At 33.9% G+C, this 20,149-nt stretch overlaps 1 protein-coding gene across 1 annotated transcript in view; it reads left to right on the top strand.

The window, feature by feature from the left end:
* The window catches only part of ECT2 (epithelial cell transforming 2), a 58,351-nt gene that overhangs the window by 28,785 nt on the left and 9,417 nt on the right, over positions 1–20,149 (top strand). The window contains 8 exon segments of the mRNA XM_034662728.1: positions 3,900–3,968; positions 5,568–5,678; positions 6,327–6,423; positions 8,213–8,294; positions 12,924–13,002; positions 13,355–13,474; positions 14,965–15,103; positions 16,623–16,777. Coding sequence (XP_034518619.1) covers positions 3,900–3,968; positions 5,568–5,678; positions 6,327–6,423; positions 8,213–8,294; positions 12,924–13,002; positions 13,355–13,474; positions 14,965–15,103; positions 16,623–16,777 — 852 coding nt within the window.

The raw sequence follows: 20,149 nt of genomic DNA, 5'->3' as shown, positions 1-20,149 counted from the left end.
GGCTTACCTGCCTTTCTGACTCCCCATTTGTAATGGAGAGGAACTATGGTATAGATCAAGTGGAATAATGGAATCTGGAGTTAGACTACTTGAGTTTGAATACTGGTTCACAGCAGTGTGATTTGAGTCAAATTGCTTGATCTCTCTAAGGCTTAATTCCTTTATTACATTGCTCCTGAGGTAACCGTTCATGAGGGCAGAAATGCTTAGTCAACAAACATTAGGAATTCAAAGTTCACCAGAAATAGACTGTTTTTCAGAGTGTCTAGAGATGATATTGCTTTCTGATAGCAATGTTCTTATGTAAGTATATACAGCCATCTTACAGTTTTTTGCACATTTTATTTATTTATTTGGGAGAGAGAGAGAGCGTGCACAAGCAGGGAGAGAGGGAGAGGGAGACTCCCCGCTGAGCAGAGAGCCTAATGCAGGGCTCTATCCCAGGACCCTGAGATAATGACTGAAGCCGAAGGCAGACGTTTAACTGACTGAGCCACCCAGGCACCCAGTTTTTTACACTTTAAAAAAGGACCACTAGATTAGATTGCCAGAGCTGTAAGTTTTTTCTCTTTTGTATCACAATTTTCTGAATATTCTGTGTACTTTATATTAAATATATAGGTAAATATAGTTAATAATAGCTTACTCCACACTATAATCTGTTAAGGATTCTTTTTTTTTTTTTTTAACAATTTTATTTCTAAATAATCTTTACACCCAATGTGGGGCTCAAACTTAAAACCCTGAGATCAAGAGTCATATGTTCTACCAACTGAGTCAGCCAGGCACCCCTCAGGATTCTTCTAAGTACTGAACAAGTATTAATTAATTTAATCCTTTGAGATAGAAATTATTAATATCCTCATTTTTCAGAATCTGAAATTGAGACACTTAGAGGTTAAATAACTTGCCCAAGGTCACAGAACAAACTCTAGAGCCAGTATTTAACACTAGCTAGTCAGTGCAGAATCCACTGACCCAAGGTTAGTCTCATTTATAAACTTTATCTTTCTTTTGTTTCTTGCAAGTGCAATTTTAAATTGTTAAATCTTAGTTCTTGACTTTTGGGTTGTTAAGTACTTTTTCTGCTACCAGGAGTAATTTTTTTTTCCCCTTTTTAAAACTTTCCTGAATCTGCTAGTGTAGGACGATGGTTAAATTACTTGGTCTTGGGATCCCTTTTAATTCCTAAACTATTGAAGGACTTTTGTTAATGTGGGTTTTATCAATTGGTATTAACTGGTTTTGAAATTAAAATGGAAAATTTAAAAATATTTTTCAAGATGCTTTAAATTTTTTAACAGCTTTATTGAGGTATGTTTTATATGTCTTTAAACTCACCTATTTCAAACATACTATTCCATGATTTAATGACTTTACTTAGTGATGCAACTAGTCTAGTTTCTGTCTCTATAAATTTGCCTTTTCTGGACATTTCATAATGCAAATATACAGTATATTGTGTCTTACGTCTGACTTCTTTCACATAGCATATTTTTGAACTTCCTGTATGATGCAGCACGTTAGTAGTTTGTTCCTTTGTATAGACAGATAATGTTCTATGGCTCTGCCACATTTCTTTATCCTGTCACCAGTTGACCAAAATTTAGGATTTTTCCAGTTTTTGGCTATTATGAATAATGCTGCTATGAATATTGTGTGCAGATATTTGTGTGGGCATGCTTTCATTTCTCTTTAGTAGATACTTGGGAATAGAATTGTTGGGTCATATTGGTAGTCTTATATTTAAAACTTTTCAGAAATTGCCAGGCTTTTACATCATTTTACATTCTTATCAGTGATGTATGGGGCTCAAATTTCTCCATGTTCTCGCCACTATTTAACCTTTTTCTTAAAGCCATTTTAGGATGTGATATGGCATCTCATTGTGGTCTTTTTTTTTTTTTTTTTTTTTTTTTGCTTTTTTAAGATTTTATTTTTAAGTAATCTCTACACCCAACGTGTGGAGCTCGAACTTAAAACCCCGAGATCAAGAGTGAGGTGCTCCATTGACTGAGCCAGCCAGCTGCCCCTTATTGTGGCCTCGATATACATTTCCTTAGTGATTAATGATGTTGAGCATCTTTTCACATGCTTATTAGTCATTTTTCTATTTGGTGAAATGTGTGTTTAGTTCAGTTGCTCATGTTTTGATTGGGCTGTTTGTCATCTTATTGAGGTGCAGGTGTTCTCTATAAATGCTAGATACAAGTCCTTTATCAGCCATGTGTTTCATACATATTTTCTCTCAGTCTATTGTTGGTTGTCTTTTCATTTTTTTAATGGTGTCTTTTGAAGTACAAAAGTTTTCAATTTTGATGAAGTCCAGTTTATCCATTTTTTCTTTTATGTACTGTGCTTTTGCTTTCATATGTAAGAAATTTTGCCTAACTTAAAGTTTTAAAGGTTATGTTTTCTTCTAAAAGTTGTATTGTTTTAGCTCTATAGTTAGATGTATAATCCATTTTGAATTAATTTTTAGGTAAAGTGGGGATCATCTTTTTGCATGTGGATATCCAATCCAATTTAAAAATTATATAATACATTTAAAGTAATTATAACTCATTATGTGGGTAGCATAAATAACAAAACCTCTATGGAGAATAATTTCCAAAGCAGAAATAGTGAGAAGAGTGACACTGTTCTACATTTTTTCTGTCTGGTTTAAGAGAAGACCGTTTCTGGNCCTGGGTGGCACAGCGGTTAAGCGTTTGCCTTCGGCTCAGGGCGTGATCCCGGCGTTATGGGATCGAGCCCCACATCAGGCTCCTCCGCTATGAGCCTGCTTCTTCCTCTCCCACTCCCCCTGCTTGTGTTCCCTCTCTCGCTGGCTGTCTCTATCTCTGTCGAATAAATAAATAAAATCTTTAAAAAAAAAAAAAAAAGAGAAGACCGTTTCTCATATCTGCTTCTGAATTCAGTCTGTTGCAGTATCACACATCATGTAGCTGCTAGGAAACTCAATTGTATGATTTGAGAGAATTAGAATGGGAAAGTCGAATAGAGCTTTAGTATTGTAATGAAAATAGTTTTAATCTCATGAATACCACTAAAAAGATGTTCTAGGGGGCCTGTGGTTGACACTTGGAGAACTTTTGGTTATAAGACCTTATTGATTAATTTCTACTTTAATGTCACTTTTAGAATTTCAGTCAGGGAATGTATCATTTCTTGGCATCTCATTTTACATCTGATTTGTATTTTATTATAAGGCTTTTACATGTCTTCTAATTTTTTATAGATATTTCATATTTTAGGATGACAATAGAGGAGTTTTACAGATCAGGATTAGCAAACTATGGTTGATGGACCAAATCCAGTTAGTTTGGGATTTTGGTAGTTTTGCTTGTTTTGGTAAAGAAAGTTTTATTGAAACACAGGCACTTTTGGTTGCTTATGAATTGTCCATGGCTGCTTCCATAGTACAAGGACAGAGTACTTGTAACAGAAACCATATGGCCTGCAAGGCTTAAAATATTTACCATCTGGCCCTTTAAATAAAATTTGCTGACCTGTTAGAGATTACAGTTTCAGATGGCTGATGTTAAATAAGATGCTTCAGCAGCAAGATCGAAAGTAGTTTTCTATAATTAATAATAGCAATCAACTTTATAGTTAATAGGAAAAGATGTTCAGCTGTCATATCAATTTGGAAAGTTAGGCTTAGTCTTATTGACTTGACACTCTTTATGTTTTCTTAATTATTATTCAAAGGATATTTTCCTCCTAGTCAAAAAGTTAATTTCCTTGTTGAAGTGAAAGAATGTGTTAGAGTAATTGTTTTGCACATCAAATTAAGATACTTTGTAAGGTGCTTCTTTCAAATATTTCAAAAATATGAAAGGTGGTGAAGGGATTGTCAAGTTCAAGCTTAAATGTTTCAATTTGTGCTCTTTTAGGATGATCTTGAAGACCTTATTGTTAATTGGGATGAGAGCAAAAGTATTGGTGACATCTTTCTTAAATATGTAAGTATTTTATTTCTTTTTTAGGATTTCAGGTTAAAGCATCATCTCATTAAGTACTCGCAGGGAATGACAGTTACTTGTTTAAATGTGAGAGCTTTCAAAACTTTGACATAGTTGTGTTTGTAAAATATATTGGAAGTGTTCTTGTCTTCTGAAACATATTTGCTATATATAAGTTAACACTTTCTTGAAACCCAAGGTCATTGTTAGGAACACTAATTGTCATACTGTGCTGTACTCATTTTATTATATATCAAGTTATTTGCCTGGTCACAGATTAATTTTTATTTGAAATTTTCTGTAGTTGAGGTTTCTTTCCTTTTTAGTTGATACCATTTTTTGCTGTCATTATGTCTCCTCTTTATAAAAGCTTCTAATGAACTGCTTTTTCTTTACTAGGGTAGGAACCACATAGCTTATTAATTTTATCAAATAAAGTAAATTCGTTTTGAAAGAGATGCTGAGAATAGGGTTTGTAAGTGTCTTTTAGTCTCTTTGAATATAATTTATAGGTTTCAGTTCCTTGAGTTCTGGCACATGTAGTTTTCTGAAGCCTTCCCCTAACTTCCGTCCTTACCATATAGTCTTAAACATATTTTTTTTCCTGGTTGGTTGAGAATTCCAAATATGCAGATTATTATCACATATTTTTTTCTTTATTTTTTTGCTCACTTTTTTTTTTTTTTTTAAGTTTCAGAGGTAGAATTTGATGATTCATCAGTTGCATACAACATCCAGGGCTCATTACTTCAAGCGTGCTCCTTAATGACCATCACCCAGTTACCCCATCTGCCCACCCTTCCCCCCCCTCCAGCAACCCTCAGTTTGTCTCCTAGAGTTAAGAGGTTTGCCTCCCTCTCTGTTTTCATCTCATTTTATTTTTCCTTCCCTTCACCTGTGTTCATCTGTTTGGTTTTCTTAAATTCCACATGTGAGTGAAATCGTATGGTGTCTTTCCCTGACTGACTGCTTTCACTTAGCATAATACCATGCTTTAGTTCCATCCATGCCCTTGCAAATGGCAAGATTTCATTCTTTTTGATGACTAATATTTCGTTGTATATATATACACTGCATCTTCTTTATCTATTCATCTGTCAGTGGACATCTGGGCTCTTTCCGTGGCTGTTGTGTCACATATCTTTTTGATACCTGTTAGTCTCCTCAGTTAGCCAAGACATTTTTCCTTTTTTTGTTCTTGTGTTTTTGGGAATATAATTGATCTTTTAAATGGTGGTTTGGATTCATCAATAAATAATACCGTGTTCTTGGGTACTAATTACTATATTCTGAACTTACAGAAGTTTTTAAACTTTGTCATGTTTATATCAATACAATAAGCATTAATATATTTTCGTTTCTTTCTCAGCCTTTGCTTTTCAAGTTTTAGGCTATGTGCACCAGTTGATGCATTTTGGTTAGCAATTAACTCATTAATGAGAAATTCATAAAATTTCTATATTTAATTTGAGAAGAAACTTATATAAAATTTCTCTTTTGCTTCTAGTATGTCAGGTTTTGACTTTATTATTTGACTTTAAATTTTATGACCTAAGGGTAACATGTATAACAAATTAATGTGTTTTTTCTTCTTCCTAGTCAAAAGATTTGGTAAAAACCTACCCTCCCTTTGTAAACTTCTTTGAAATGAGCAAGGAAACAATTATTAAATGTGAAAAACAGAAACCAAGATTTCATGCTTTTCTGAAGGTAATTTGCATTTCTTTCAAATAAAAAATCTGAGAATAATTTCTGAAGGAGTTTATTTAAATTATGCTTTTAGTAAAAATCTATCCATGTAAGACCACCTTAATGTTTAACCTGTTAACTTTAGCCAGACCTGAGAGTGGCAATGATATAAGGCTTCAGAAGATTTAGGTAGCAGAGGCCAAGAGGGAGCTGAGTGAATGAAAATGTTGTCTGGAGGTACTCATATTTTTTAGTTGCACATGTTTTAGTTCTCAGACATTTGTCAGTGTGATTTGGTTTTGCCTTTAAGGATTTTTTTTTCTTTACTAGTGCTTTATTTTGTTTACTCAGTGGTATCAGCATACTTAATACTTCAAAAACTGTTTTTTCTTGTGAATGGTGTAGACTCAAGAGAAACTTACGATGGAATTTATAGGAGTGTGCAGAGAAACTCACTTTGTGTTTAAGATGTTAATCCTTGAGTGGCCAGGAGGTCATTTCAGGTCCTGGAAGATTATTCAACCATAGTAGTCTTCCAGAGAACAACTGCTATCCCATCTCTTCTATTAGTTCTTTTCAGGGCACTAGTACTAAGGTGTAATCTAATAAATGTAAGGTGTTTAATCTTTGCAGAAAACCTTTTTTTATTGTTAAATTAATTCCTTTCAGATAAATCAAGCTAAACCAGAATGTGGACGGCAAAGCCTTGTTGAACTTCTCATTCGACCAGTACAGAGGTTACCCAGTGTTGCGTTACTTTTAAATGGTACTTGTCTGGACTGTTTTCAGACTATTTTGATTGTTTTTTATGGAATTGTTTTGCTCTAAAAATTTTGAGATTCTTTTCATTTTCATAGTTTTCTTAGATTTCAGCATTAGAAGTTTATGTCTTACATAGAAAATATCTTTATGGATAATCTTAAAATCACAGGTACTACAATAATTCAGTCTCCTAAAATGCTTTGTTACCGTATCAATTACAATGACTATTATTTTAGTTTTTGTTTCTCTACGGAAAGCCTTACAGTTCATGGTGTGTCATTAATTCAAAATCAGTTTACATCCATGTAAACAAAACTCACCCATGAAATCGCAAGACGAGAGATGATTCATGTCTCAATTTATTTAGTCCTTCTCTGAATCTTTAAAAGTTCTGTATACTTGGTCTAATGCTTGCTTGCTTTCTTAGATTGTGCAGAACACTCTTGAAGCCTGCATCCATTTATTCTAGATCTTAAACAGAGAGTTAATTTTATTTTTTTACAGTTAAATTTTATAAATAAATTTTGCCTGTAGCAAAAGAAAAGCATATGTATATGCCTTTACATTTAGCTGACTAAAGTAGTGAATATTTTTAGGACAGGGTCAGTTTTCATATTTTTAAAATTGAGCGTGAAAACTAAATTACAAACAGGAATAAGTTTGTAATAAAGTATTTTGATACCCAAATGGTAAGCACATTAGTATGGATAGCAGCAGATAAGGAGGCTAATTTTGGGACTGTTTAATCTATTTTTTCTCTTTAAAATATTTTGGGTAATAGATGAATTGTAGTAATTTAAAAAATTGATCATTTTTTTAAAGGATATCTAATGTAGGTTAGAATAGTTAGTTTATAAGATGATTTCCCCCATTTTTAAAAGCTGTCCTGTTTTTTAAGATTATGAGACTACATGAACAAAGCAGTGTGATTTAACTTTACGAGGCATTTTTTTTGATTATTTACTTATCTTCATTATTTTTTCATTAAGTACATGTAGAAATCCATCAAATAATTTCTAAGCCTTTCTCCTAACATTCCAACTTCAGAGACTGGATGGGCAAGTACTAGGGAACCTGGCATGGAGATGGAACATGGCATGAGGAACTTAACCTGGATAAGAGTCAAAGTATCAGTATGTCATGAACCTCTAAGTTAAACAAAACCTGCTTTCAAGGTTACTGAATGCTCTCTGTGATAGACCCCTGGGCCCCAACATGAAATATAACATACAGTGACTTCTCAGCTAATTGAGGATTGTGTGTTTTCATTCAGCACTTTGGAGAGAGCTTGAGGAACCTAGGTGTCCCCAAGCTTTACTAAAAGGGAAGTGAGATGGCAGTGTAAGAAAATCTATCTATATTCTGAAAATTTAGTCAATAAAAAATGTGGAAACCTTAACAAATGTGTAAGAAGAGAGCTCCTAAGAGAACATGGCATAAAAATTTTTTTGAAGCAAAGTTTAGATAATACCTTTAAAAATAAATCAACCTATATCAAGATGGACAGCATTTTTTTTTAAAGATTTTATTTATTTTTTAGAGAGAGAGAGACCATGAGCAGGGGGAGGGGCAGAAGGAGAAGGATAAGCAGACAGGTCCCCGCTGAGCTCCCCGACATGGGGCTCTATCCCAGGACCCTGAGATCATGACCAGAACCAAAGTTAGACATTTAACCAACTGAGCTACCCAGGCGCTCCAAGAAGGACAGTATTTTGAAGTCTTGGATAAAAAACTACTGGGGTTTTTTTACTACTATTTTTCTAATAATGGAAAAAAACATTTTATCATAACAGATCTTAAGAAGCATACAGCTGAAGAAAATCCTGACAAAAGCACTCTAGAAAAAGCTATTGGATCACTAAAGGAAGTAATGACGTAAGTGCATTATTTCAATTTCTTATTGATTCCTGGATTAAAATGGAATTGTATGACAATTAGAATCATAAATGGAGAGAAAAATGTCATTAGCAAAGTGATATCTTAATTATTTTTCTTTTCTTTTTTTTTTTTTAATGATTTTATTTATTTATTTATTTGACAGAGATAGAGACAGCCAGCGAGAGAGGGAACACAAGCAGGGGGAGTGGGAGAGGAAGAAGCAGGCTCATAGCGGAAGAGCCTGATGTGGGGCTCGATCCCATAACGCCGGGATCACGCCCTGAGCTGAAGGCAGACGCTTAACCGCTGTGCCACCCAGGCGCCCCTCTTAATTATTTTTCTAATAGCGTATTTTCACATTAAAATGATGAAAGAGGAGTATTGTAAGAATACCTTGATTAATCAAAAACATTTTTTTCTTAAGGTATTAAACTATTATGCATAGAAAGTAACAATGATTTAGAAATTCAGTAATGTAATAAATGTGCTTTTGGACATGTTCTTCATATACCTCCAGTCATAGCATGTTCTTGTCTTCATTTAAACTACCCAAATGTAACTCAGGAAGTTGACCGTGGTGAAATAAAAAGAAAAGATTTATAATACTTCTTTCACTTTTACTTTTGACTTTTTGTTTATTACCTTGAATTTAATGGAGTATAAATTGGTAGGGTTGGTTGGAGATGTATTAAAAGTATGAATCCTGTGGAATTGACTTGGGTGCTTGACTGTTAAACTTAGGCTAATTACTGTTGGTCTAACTTGGAGACATAGCTCTAATCAGAAATGATCTTTTTTAAATTTAAATTCAATTAAATAACATATAGTGTATTATTAGTTTCAGAGGTAGAGTTCAGTGATTCATCAGTTGTATATAACACCCAGTGCTCATTACATCACATACCCTCCTTAATGCCCCTCACCCAGTTACCCCATCCCCCTCGCTCCCAGTAACCCTCAGTTTGTTTCTTATGATTAAGAGCCTCTTATGGTTTGTTTCCCTCTCTAATTTCATCTTATTTTATTTTTTCCCTCCCTTCTTTCCCCTATGCTCTGTTTTGTTTCTTAACTTCCACATACAAGTGAAATCATATAATTGTCTTTCTCTGATTAACTTATTTTGCTTAGCGTAATACCCTCTAGTTTCATCCATGCCATTGCAAGTGGCAAGATTTCATTTTTTTGATGGCTAAGTAATATTTTTTGATGGCTCTGTGTGTGTGTGTGTCTGTGTATCTTCTTAGGGATTGTGAGTTCAAGCCCCAAGTTGGGTGTAGAGATTATTTAAAAATAAATAAGTAAATAAACTTAAAAAAATTATCTTTCTTTTATTTATTTATTTTTTATTTTTTACATTTGAATTTTTTTGTTTTTTAATATTTTATTTATTTGAGAGCAAGAGAGCAAGTGAGAGAACACACAGGGGGAACGACAGAGGGAGAGGGAGAGACAGGCCGAGCAGGGAGCCTGATTTGAGGCTCCGTCCCAGGGTCATAACCTGAGCCAAAGGCAGATGCTTAACTGACTGAGCCACCCAGGAGCCCCAGAAATGATCTTTCTTGATTATTATAATCAGAAATGAAAACTGTTGCAATTAATTGTTTGCCTCATGGAGGGTGAGGGCACTTCAACTCTTTGGACTTTGTCATCAACATGTTTAATAGATATAGCTAAATGACTTCTGAGATTCCCTGAGGTGCTTCTATATGAAACAGTTTCTTAAAATACTTGCAAAGGAGCTCTTAGAGACTTTACTAGCTCTAGAGAGAGGGTCCAACAATAGAATAATGCTCAAATTAGCAAATAACAGTTTCTGTTTTTGCTGAAAGGGTTACACATGTTTTTTTGCTTATGTTTATATTTTATTCAGCTGTATGCATTGCTTATTATTGTTGTCCATTGTATGGATGTACCACAACTGATGTATCCATTCATGTGTTGGTGGAAATTTTGATTGTTTGCCAGTCTCTGGCTCTTACAAATAAAGCTGGTATGAACATTTGTGAACAAGTCTTTCTATGAATATATGCTTTCCATTCTCTTGGATAAATACCTGGTGGTAGGAATGGCTAGGTCATGTAGTAGGTGTATGTATAACTTTTAAAAAATTGCGAAACTGTTTCCAAAGTAGTTGTACTATTTCACCTTCCTACCAACAGTATATGGTGAATTTCAGTGATTCCGTGTCCTTACCAACTCTCACGTGGTTATTTTAATTTGTGAAATTTTAATAGATGTGTATGTCTATTGATACTCATTGTAGTTTTGACTTGTGTTTCCTTTAACAACAAATGATGTTGAGCATTTTTTCACGTGCTTATTGCACTGGCCAGAAGCTCCACTACAATGTTTAATAGAAGAGGTTAGACTGAACATCCTATTCTTGTCCTGTAACTGATTTTAGGGGGAAAGCATTCAGGTTTTCACTAGTGAGTGTGATAGTAGCTTTGGGACTTTTATAGATTCCCTCTATTAGATTGAGGAAGTTCTTACTTATTTCTAGTTTGTTGAGTTTTTTTATCATGCAGGGGCATTGGATTTTGTCAAATGCTTTTTCTCTGTCTATTTAAGTGATCATGTAGTATTTGTCCTTTATTCTGTTGGTGTGTGTATTACATTTATTGATTCTTGCTTCTTTACTCAAGCTTGTATTTCCTGCGATAAGATCTTACTTGGTTATGCTGCATCTTTTTTATGTTGCTGGATTTGATTTGCTAGTATTTCATTGACGGTTTTGGTGTCTATATTCATAAGGGATATTGGTCTACAATTTTCTAGTCATGTCTTCTGACTTTGGTATCAGGCTGATATTGGTTTTATAGACCACTTTGGAAAGTTATTTCCTTTTTTGGAAGAACTTGGGAAGAATTGGTATTAATTCTTTAGGTGTTTGGTAGAATTCATCGGTGAAGCCATTTGGGCTTTAAAAATCACTAATTTATTGTTATGGATCTATTCAGACTTTTTATTTCTTCTTGAGTCAGTTTCTATCGTTTGTGTCTTTGTAGGAATTTGTCCATTAAATCTAAGCTATCTAATTTGTTGGCATGCAGTTGTCCATAGTGTTCCCATAATCCATTTTATTTTTGTAAGGTTGGTAGTGATGTCCCATCTTTTATTCCTGATTTTAGTAATTTGTGTCTTCGTTTTTTTTTCTTGGCCAGCCTAGCTAAAGGATTGTCAATATTGTCAATCTTTTCAAGGAGCCAAATAATTTTGTTGATTTTTCTGTTATTTTTTGTATTCTCTGTTTTAGTAATTTCTAGTCTATGATTTCTTTCTTTCTGCTTGCTTTAGATTTACTTTGCTTTTCTCCCCTGGTATCTTAAATCAATAATCTTAAATCAATAACCTAACATGCTTATATTGATTTGAAATTGTTTTTTTATTAGATGTGCATTTATAGCTGTAAATTTATAGGTACTGCTTTAGTCATATACTATAAATTTCGTATATTGTGTTTTTGTTTTTTTCCTAAGTATTTTCTAATTTCCTTACTATTTCTACTTGACCCATTGGTTATTTAGGAGTGTGCTGTTTAATTCCCACATACTTGTGAATTTCCACAGTTTCCTTTTGTTGTTTCTAATTTTACTCCATTGTTGTGGGAGGAGATACTTTGTATTATTTCAATCCTTTCAGAATTTTGGAGGCCTATTTTATGGCCTAACCTGGAAAATGATCCATATACACTTAGAAGAATGTGTATTTTTTGTTGTTGGGTAGAGGATTTCTATCATTTAACTTTCAGCCTATTTATGTCTTTGAATCTAAAGTCTGTCTTTTATAGATAGCATTAAGTTGGGCTTGCCTTATTTGTCTCCAGTCACATAGGAATTGACTTCCCAGTGTCTTGACAACCTCTTTTACTTTTTCTTTTCTTTTCCTTCTCTTTCTTTCTTTCTTTCTTTCTTTCTTTCTTTCTTTCTTTCTTTCTTTCTTTCTTTCAAGAGAGAGAGCACCCTGTGTGTGTGGGGGGGGGTCTAGGGGAGTGTTTGGGACACAGGGAGAGGGAGAGAGAATCCCAAGCCGACTCCACACCCAGGATGGAGTAGAGCCGGGCTTGATTTCATGACCATGAGGTCATGACCTAAGCCAAAATCAAGAAGAATTGGACACTTAACCAACTGAGCCATTCAGGTGCCCCAACCCTGTTTCTGTATATCTTGATGGCTTTTTGGTTGTTTCAGGAATAAGGTGTATCCTTTCCTCCTTTCTTCATCTTGTATTGAAACAGTAGTCTTAGTTTCAATTAAATGATTAGCATATGACTTGGGAATGACCTACATAAAACCTTAACTGAAGTTACACTTAGAACTTCTGTTAACCTGAAGTTTGTACAAGTTTAATGTATTTTAGGAAGTATATAGTGAGTATAGTAAAAAAAAAAATAATAATAATATAGAAAGAAGATAGTAAAAAATTTTCTGAAGGATTCTATGGAATTTTTTTTTTAAATATACTGAGCTACTTTTAGGAAACATTTTAACTGATTCAGTTGTCAAAATTAAGATAAACTCACATGGAAGATCTTTTTTCTGTGACATGAGATATCTTTGTATGCAGTTTTCATAGTTTATTGTTTTAAAAGTTGAAGTTTTAAAACTAAACTTATTAATTTTTCAGCCATATTAACGAGGATAAGAGAAAAACAGAAGCCCAAAAGCAAATATTTGATGTTGTTTATGAAGTAGATGGATGCCCAGTAAGTATTCATTTTTGATGATTGTCAATTTATTTTCTTTCTTATTATTTAGATTCTGTAGTTTTAATATAAAAGGAATCTTGGCACCATCTTTTTCTTTTCTTTTCTTTTTAAGATTTATTCTGGAGGGTGGGGAGGGGCAGAGGGAGAGGGAGAGAAAGAATATCAGGCAGACTCCCCACTGAGCCCACCATGGGGCTGGATCCCTGAGATAATGACCTGAGCCAAAATCAAGAGCCAGTCGCTTAACCAATTGAGCCACCCAGGCACCCTGGCACCATTTTCTTTTAAATGATAACTAAAAAGATTACTACCAAGTGATCTCTTTTATTAATATTTTCATTCTATACAGGCTAATCTTTTGTCTTCTCACCGAAGCTTAGTCCAGCGAGTTGAAACAATTTCTCTAGGTGAACACCCCTGTGACAGAGGAGAGCAAGTAACTCTCTTTCTCTTCAATGACTGCCTGGAGGTAAATTTGTACTTAATGTAGTATAATAACACTGCTGATTTGTGTGACTTGCCTGAATATTTAAAGCCAAGCTTTGATTGAAGTATAATGTACAAGTTAATGTAGAGCTAACTTAATCACTTTTTTTGGAGACCATTTGTTGGTTTAATGCCATTAATAGAATGCTTTTAAGAGAAGGCCTAATACTAAGAAGTATGATAAATTTTCATGACTTAACATCCAAGTCAAAATGAAAATTTAGGTTATTTTCATGCTAATAAATGCTTAGGTCAAGAATTTTAGGAGCTTTCCATTTCTATGTATGTTTGTTCAAGATCCACAAAATAATTTGAAATTTAAGGAGATTTTTCAAGCAAAGAGGGAGCCAGTATTTTGTTGAAGAATAGGGTAACTTGATTTTTACTACTATGAATTGTGATCCCCTGATTCTTGCTTGAATCAGCAGGTTTTAGGGTGAGTGAGTGGTTAGTATATCAGATGGGGTGCAATGATTATAATTCTAAAATTCTCATCTATTAAAGCATTTCCCCCATATTAATTCTGTGGGTACATTGGGTCATCTTTGTGTGCTTTTCCAACTCTTAATAGTGTATTTTTATTTTTTTGATTTTTTAAAAGATTTTATTTATTTATTTGTCAGAGAGAGGGAGAGAGAGCGTGCACAAATAGGGGGAGTAGGAGGCAGAGGGAAAAGCAGACTTCCCGCTGAGGAAGGAGCCTGATGCAGGGCTCGATCCCAGGACCCTGGGATCATGACCTGAGCCGAAGGCAGACGCTTAACTGACTGAGCCACCCAGGCGCCCCAATAGTGTATTTTTAAACAACTAAACAGTCTAATGGGAAATATAAAGATGCGTATTTTCCTTTATCTCAGAAAAAAAAGCCTGTATTTTGATAAAACAAATATTAACCAGAAGACTCCTTTGACTTTTCTGTTATTGGGTAGCTTGCTGTTGGTTTCATTGAAGTAATTTGATGGGTTTCCTTTTTCTTTAAAGTCTGTACTTTATCCTTTTCTACTTCTCTTGAAGTGCTGTCCTCTTATATACGTTATTATTTAAAGTATAAAATACAAGGGACTTTGAGAGAACCAACCATGTGCAGTTACAGGTGTAATAAAATCTCACCAAAACTTGATTTGTGTTAAACGCAGAGTTTTGTTGTAGTGAGGTTAATAAAAAATGGTATTTTTATTGGTCAGTAATGTCACAAAAGACTGAAAAATACTACACATACCCTGAACTGAAAAAGTTGCATAGATCTTGTCCCTTGGTCTGTTATCCTGACTTTTAGGCTCTTCTCATATACGCATGAGTATTTCTGCTACACATATTACATACATGTATGAATTTGTCACGTGGTAGCTCTGCTTCTTATCACATAGTAATTCTGGAATGACAGTCAAATGAATCACATGTAGATTTATGTGATTAGTATAATTTTTAAGTATTTGGTCTTTAATTGTTTTAATTATTTTTTTCTGTAATCAGATAGCAAGAAAACGACACAAAGTTATTGGCACTTTTAGGAGTCCTCCTGGCCATACCCGACCCCCAGCTTCTCTTAAGCATATTCATCTAATGCCTCTGTCTCAAATTAAGAAGGTACTGGACATAAGAGAAACAGAAGGTATGCTCACTGGATAAACTGTTTGGCTAAATGAAAATAGTTTATATTCATTGTAGGTTTGATTCACTCCCCTTTGTTTTTGTTTTTTTTAAAACTGCTTGATTATTTTTAAAAAAATTTTTTTAAGATTTATTTATTTGAGGGAGGGAGAGAGAGATCTACAGCCTCACTTGAGCAAGGGGAGGGGTAGAGGGAGCGGGGAGAGAGACAATCTCAAGCAGACTCCCCACTGAGCATGGAGCCTGATGGGGCTTGATCTCACAACTCTGAGATCATGACCTGAGCTGAAATCAAGAGTTGGACGCTTAATCAGCTAAGCCACCCAGGCACCCCTAAACTGATAAATTATCTTTAAATACAGTTGGTTAGCTTTGGTAAAGTACTTTTTCTTATATTTTATCCCAGTTTTTCTCTAGGAACCTACTTGATAGCTTATTTTTCTCAAATGAAAATGCTATCTCAGCCTTTGGGGTATCTTCATCCCTTAAGGGACAAAGAGCTTTTAAATGGTTATGTCAAGATAGTGCCCTAACCTAGCCTCTTACCACAACATAACTTACTTCCTTCAGAATCCAAAAGAAATCAACACTTTATTACCTGTGCTCTGCATCTTATTCCTTCCCTGTTGGCAATGGCTGCATTGCTAGGAATATGTTCAAGATATGACCAGGAAAGAAGTACCTGAATAAATATACCCAAAGTAAATATGGTAGAATTAACATGGGTCAGATGTGTATTAAGGAGAGTTTTTACTCAACCTTCATGGTGTTAGGGAGGGTTCTCTGAAGGCCTGAAATTACCAAAAGTTCATACCTACCAAAACCAGTATCAACTGTTTAATTGGCAGTGATGTGTGTGCATGGCCATATTTTAGATGTTAGATGTAATGTTTTTACAGTGTAAGCTGGCTCCATTACTGATCCTGTCCTGTAATGATGGAAAACTTTGAGATTATGAGAAACAAAGAAAACTTGAACAGCAAGTTATATTGCTATTTTTATTTGGTTGTCAGATTCTGGATTTATTAAGGGTTACAATAGTGCATTTATTTAAATCATTTCCATATTTTTGGATTTGAATTATAGATTTTAATTATTGTTTAAAATAAGTTCTGTTTTATCATTTTGGTCCCAAAACGTTTTGTAACAGTTTTGATATTTGGATATTTTATTTCTTTGAACTTGATTTAAGTTATCAAAATTAATCTTATAATACCGTTTTAATTTAGAACTTAAATTCTGGAATTCTAAGAAATGGTATAATCTAATTCAAAAAAACTGTCTCAGAAAATATTAAATTTCATAGAAAATACTACTTAATATCAGTAAATTATCATTGTTGGTTTCTCACATGGTACTTACTACTAATGATGATGTTCTTAGTCCAGTTAAAACAGAGGGATGGGAAGGGTGAAGAAGAGATATTTTCTTTGGAATTTTGTTGCTCTGGGGAAACTAGAATAAATCTATCATTTTCCAAGGATTAACACTTAATGTTTATACTTATTCTGGAACCCTAGATTGCCATAATGCTTTTGCCTTGCTTGTGAGGCCACCAACAGAGCGGGCAAATGTGCTGCTCAGTTTCCAGATGACATCAGAGGAACTTCCAAAAGAAAACTGGCTAAAGATGCTATGTCGACATGTAGCCAATACCATTTGTAAAGCAGACGCTGTAAGTTCTTAAATGACTATCATAATGAAAGTTTTAACTTCATTGCAGTGCGTTCAGACTAACTCTGTACATTTCTAATGACTCGGTAATTATGGATGTAGGAGAGTTTTAGTTTTATGTGAATTGAGGAAAACTGGTTTAAAAAGTTGTTTTGTAAAAGATTTTTAAAAGTATAGACACATGAGACATTTTGAGTCCCTAGCTTACAGATAGGTCCTCAAAGCCTAATAGCCCCTGTGCCTTTCTGACTGAGTGAGGCTTTTGGGACTTGTTCTAATGTACCCTGTGGTTTTTATTGGTGTTCTTTGACCTGGCTATTTGTAAAATAGAGGGCATCTTGTTCTATTGTTCCTTTATCTTGTTGAAAGCAATAGGTGAGTTGTAGCAAGTTGTTTTTTGTCAGGCAAGCTGCCAATCCAGTTTTCTCAGCCCAACCCCTGAAAATCAGATACCTTTATGAATATATCATTATCTTATACAGCTTAAAGTGCAGATACATGAGAAAATCAGATTACTGAAGTTAAATGATGCACAGAAATCAGAAAGCCTGTAGTAGATCTGGATGAAATCTAGATACCTTAACAGATAATTTGATTTCTTCATTATATATGGGAGAGACATGTGATAGACAGGTATAGACCCCTTCATCTTTGTACAAATGACATAGATAAAGGAGAATGTATTGATAAACGACCCTTTTCAGTAGAGTAGTACTATATCGGAGATTGCCTTGGACGTTCCTATTGGAATAACATGTTTATTTTATCATAGTTAAGTCTGACATTGAAGCCTATTGAGGTATAATTATAATGGTTTATAGAGTAGGTAATGTTTGATTAAAACCTCCTACCTAAATGTTGAGAACAATTAACAGACCCTTTTTAAATATATATATATATAAAAGCAGGAGATTTCAATTTCTTTTTTTTTTTCAATAAATGACATGGCAGGGAAAACCAAATAATAAAATCCTGAGATTGGCTAATTTGTCCTAATGGTTATTTACAGAACACTTCATCCAGCATGATTTGTTTTTGTTTTTGTTTTTTTAATTTCTGTGGGCCAAATATGTTATAAATAAAGGATTGTTCCACAAAAAGGTTCACAGAAGGCTAGTGCATATAACAGCGCTGGCTAGAAAAATGATGGGGACAGCTTTGTTATAAAGCTTACAGAAGTGCTCATTGGTAGGAGGATTTTTTTTTCATAGCTCTAAGTATGCACATATAAAATGGATCCTTGTAGTATAGTGACTGCCTGTTGTAGAAATTATTCCTACATTTATCATGTCAGACTAGATGGCTTATGCAGTCCTTTCCAAATTTATAACCATAATACTACAGTGCTGCTAATGGAAAAATTTCCTTAAAATACAATCTATTGAATTAGTAGCCACAGAATGGCTAATAATTCTGTAACTAAAATAGGAACAGCTAATGGAAAAATTTCATATGTTAGCCACAAGATGGCAGCAAACGTTTAGCTATGTCCTGATTTACACTTCAACCACAAAATTCTTTCAAGTTGTGAAATTTTGTTACGGGGAAATATTTTGTAAATTGAGATATTCTCACTGACTTCAGTTGAGCTCTTTCCCATGTTGAAAATATTATACATAGTAAATATTAAAAAGCCCTGAGTTGATGTCTTAACCATTTGATAACATTTGCCTGTTGAAGATAAAGTATTTCTACATACACACACACACACACACACACACACACACACACACACGCACGCACAATGTAAAAGATAAAAATTTCTCGATTCTTTCAATCAGTAGTTTTTGTCCTTCTATTACACATTTTGGGTTCCCTAAACAATTGGAGCTTACTTAATGAGGAGTAAAAAAAATACAACTGTTTTGTTCTATACTGTTTCATAAATGACTTAAGAATTTTTGACCTGAAATAAAACCTGATCTAATTTCATTATTTTACATGTAGAATTAAGGCTAAGAACATAAAGCTCACATTAGAATCAATGTATTCTGATTCTTGGTTAAACCTTTTTGTATAGCTTTTCTCCCCATGAAAACGGTGTCCCATATTCTGTTAATTTAGAATATAAAGATTAGAATTTTAATCTTTCGAGAGTTTTATCTCTGAGAATACTTAGGTTTGTATTTTTGGTCTCTTGCCAACATGTAACCTTTAAATGCATGGTCCATACTCTTAAGGTTCCTATATTGCCTGAGGTCAGATGGTAGCTTTCTGAAGCTATTGCAGATTTCCAGTCTCCACTCTCAAAACTATAATGTATTTACAAGTGGATTTAAGCAATGTTATTCTTTTACTCCTCCTACTTTGAATTGTTTAGAGGAAGTAACTTGATAATTAAATGCCCAGCGCTACAGTTCAGTTCTTTTACTACTAATTCTTCATATTTCTTCTAAAAAATCAAGTTTTTATATCTTAGTCAAATCACTGCTGGCCACTTTTGAGTAGCAATATTTATTCTTAGAAATTCTACTTACAAGTTTAAGAACTAAGTACATGAAGAATAGACTGAAAGAACATATATGAGAAGAGTTTTTGCTTCTGAGCTGATGATATTTATAATGGAGTCAATATGATTTGTACTTACAATTATTCTGCTGGTTATTAGCCATACGTAATAGTTGTTAATATAAATATCTGTTATTGGTACTACTTTAATTTGGCCAAAACAGAAGCTCTGAGCTATAAATATGATTATAGAGCTTGAGGAAATCACTGAGGCACAAGCTAAGGGGGGGTGGGTACACCATGATACTAGTTATTTTTTCTTTAGCATCTGTGTTTGAGGACTAGTGGGAAAGGAGTGTTTAGGGAAAAAACGGTCATAACTCACGTGTGTAGGCTCATTAGCTTTAGATGTAAGAAATGCTGGAAAACTTCTTTTGAATTAACACCCATGAATAAATCTGTAGATGAGATTCAGTTTCTCCTGAAATTAGTATTATGTCTCTCAGTGGGAGAAATTGATTACTACTTTCTTATCTTAAATTCTGCAGATCTGTCTTTAGAACTAGTCTTAGGTACATGTGGATTTGGGTCTTATTGAAGAACTCCTTCCCTTTCTAGCCTTTAATCTTGAGATATGTTGAGTAAATCATGAAATGTTTTTAGAATTATATTACTATGTTATTAAAAATGAGTTTTAGTTCTGGTATAAATTTTATTTTTATTTTATTTTGGAAATTTAGAGGAATAGAGTAAGGGTTTTTTTGGAGGGACTTCTTGCTTTTACTGATCCTTTTTAAAAAGTCTGGTATATGGTAATGCAGTATTTTATTTACTCTGTCTATTAATAACTAATATTCGAGAACATTTATTTTAAAGATTTTATTTATTTATTTGACAGAGATAGAGACAGACAGTGAGAGAGGGA

The sequence above is a fragment of the Ailuropoda melanoleuca genome, chromosome 1, assembly GCF_002007445.2.
Source record: "Ailuropoda melanoleuca isolate Jingjing chromosome 1, ASM200744v2, whole genome shotgun sequence".
Taxonomy (NCBI): Eukaryota; Metazoa; Chordata; class Mammalia; order Carnivora; family Ursidae; genus Ailuropoda; species Ailuropoda melanoleuca.
This window is presented reverse-complemented; position numbering and strand designations above follow the sequence as displayed.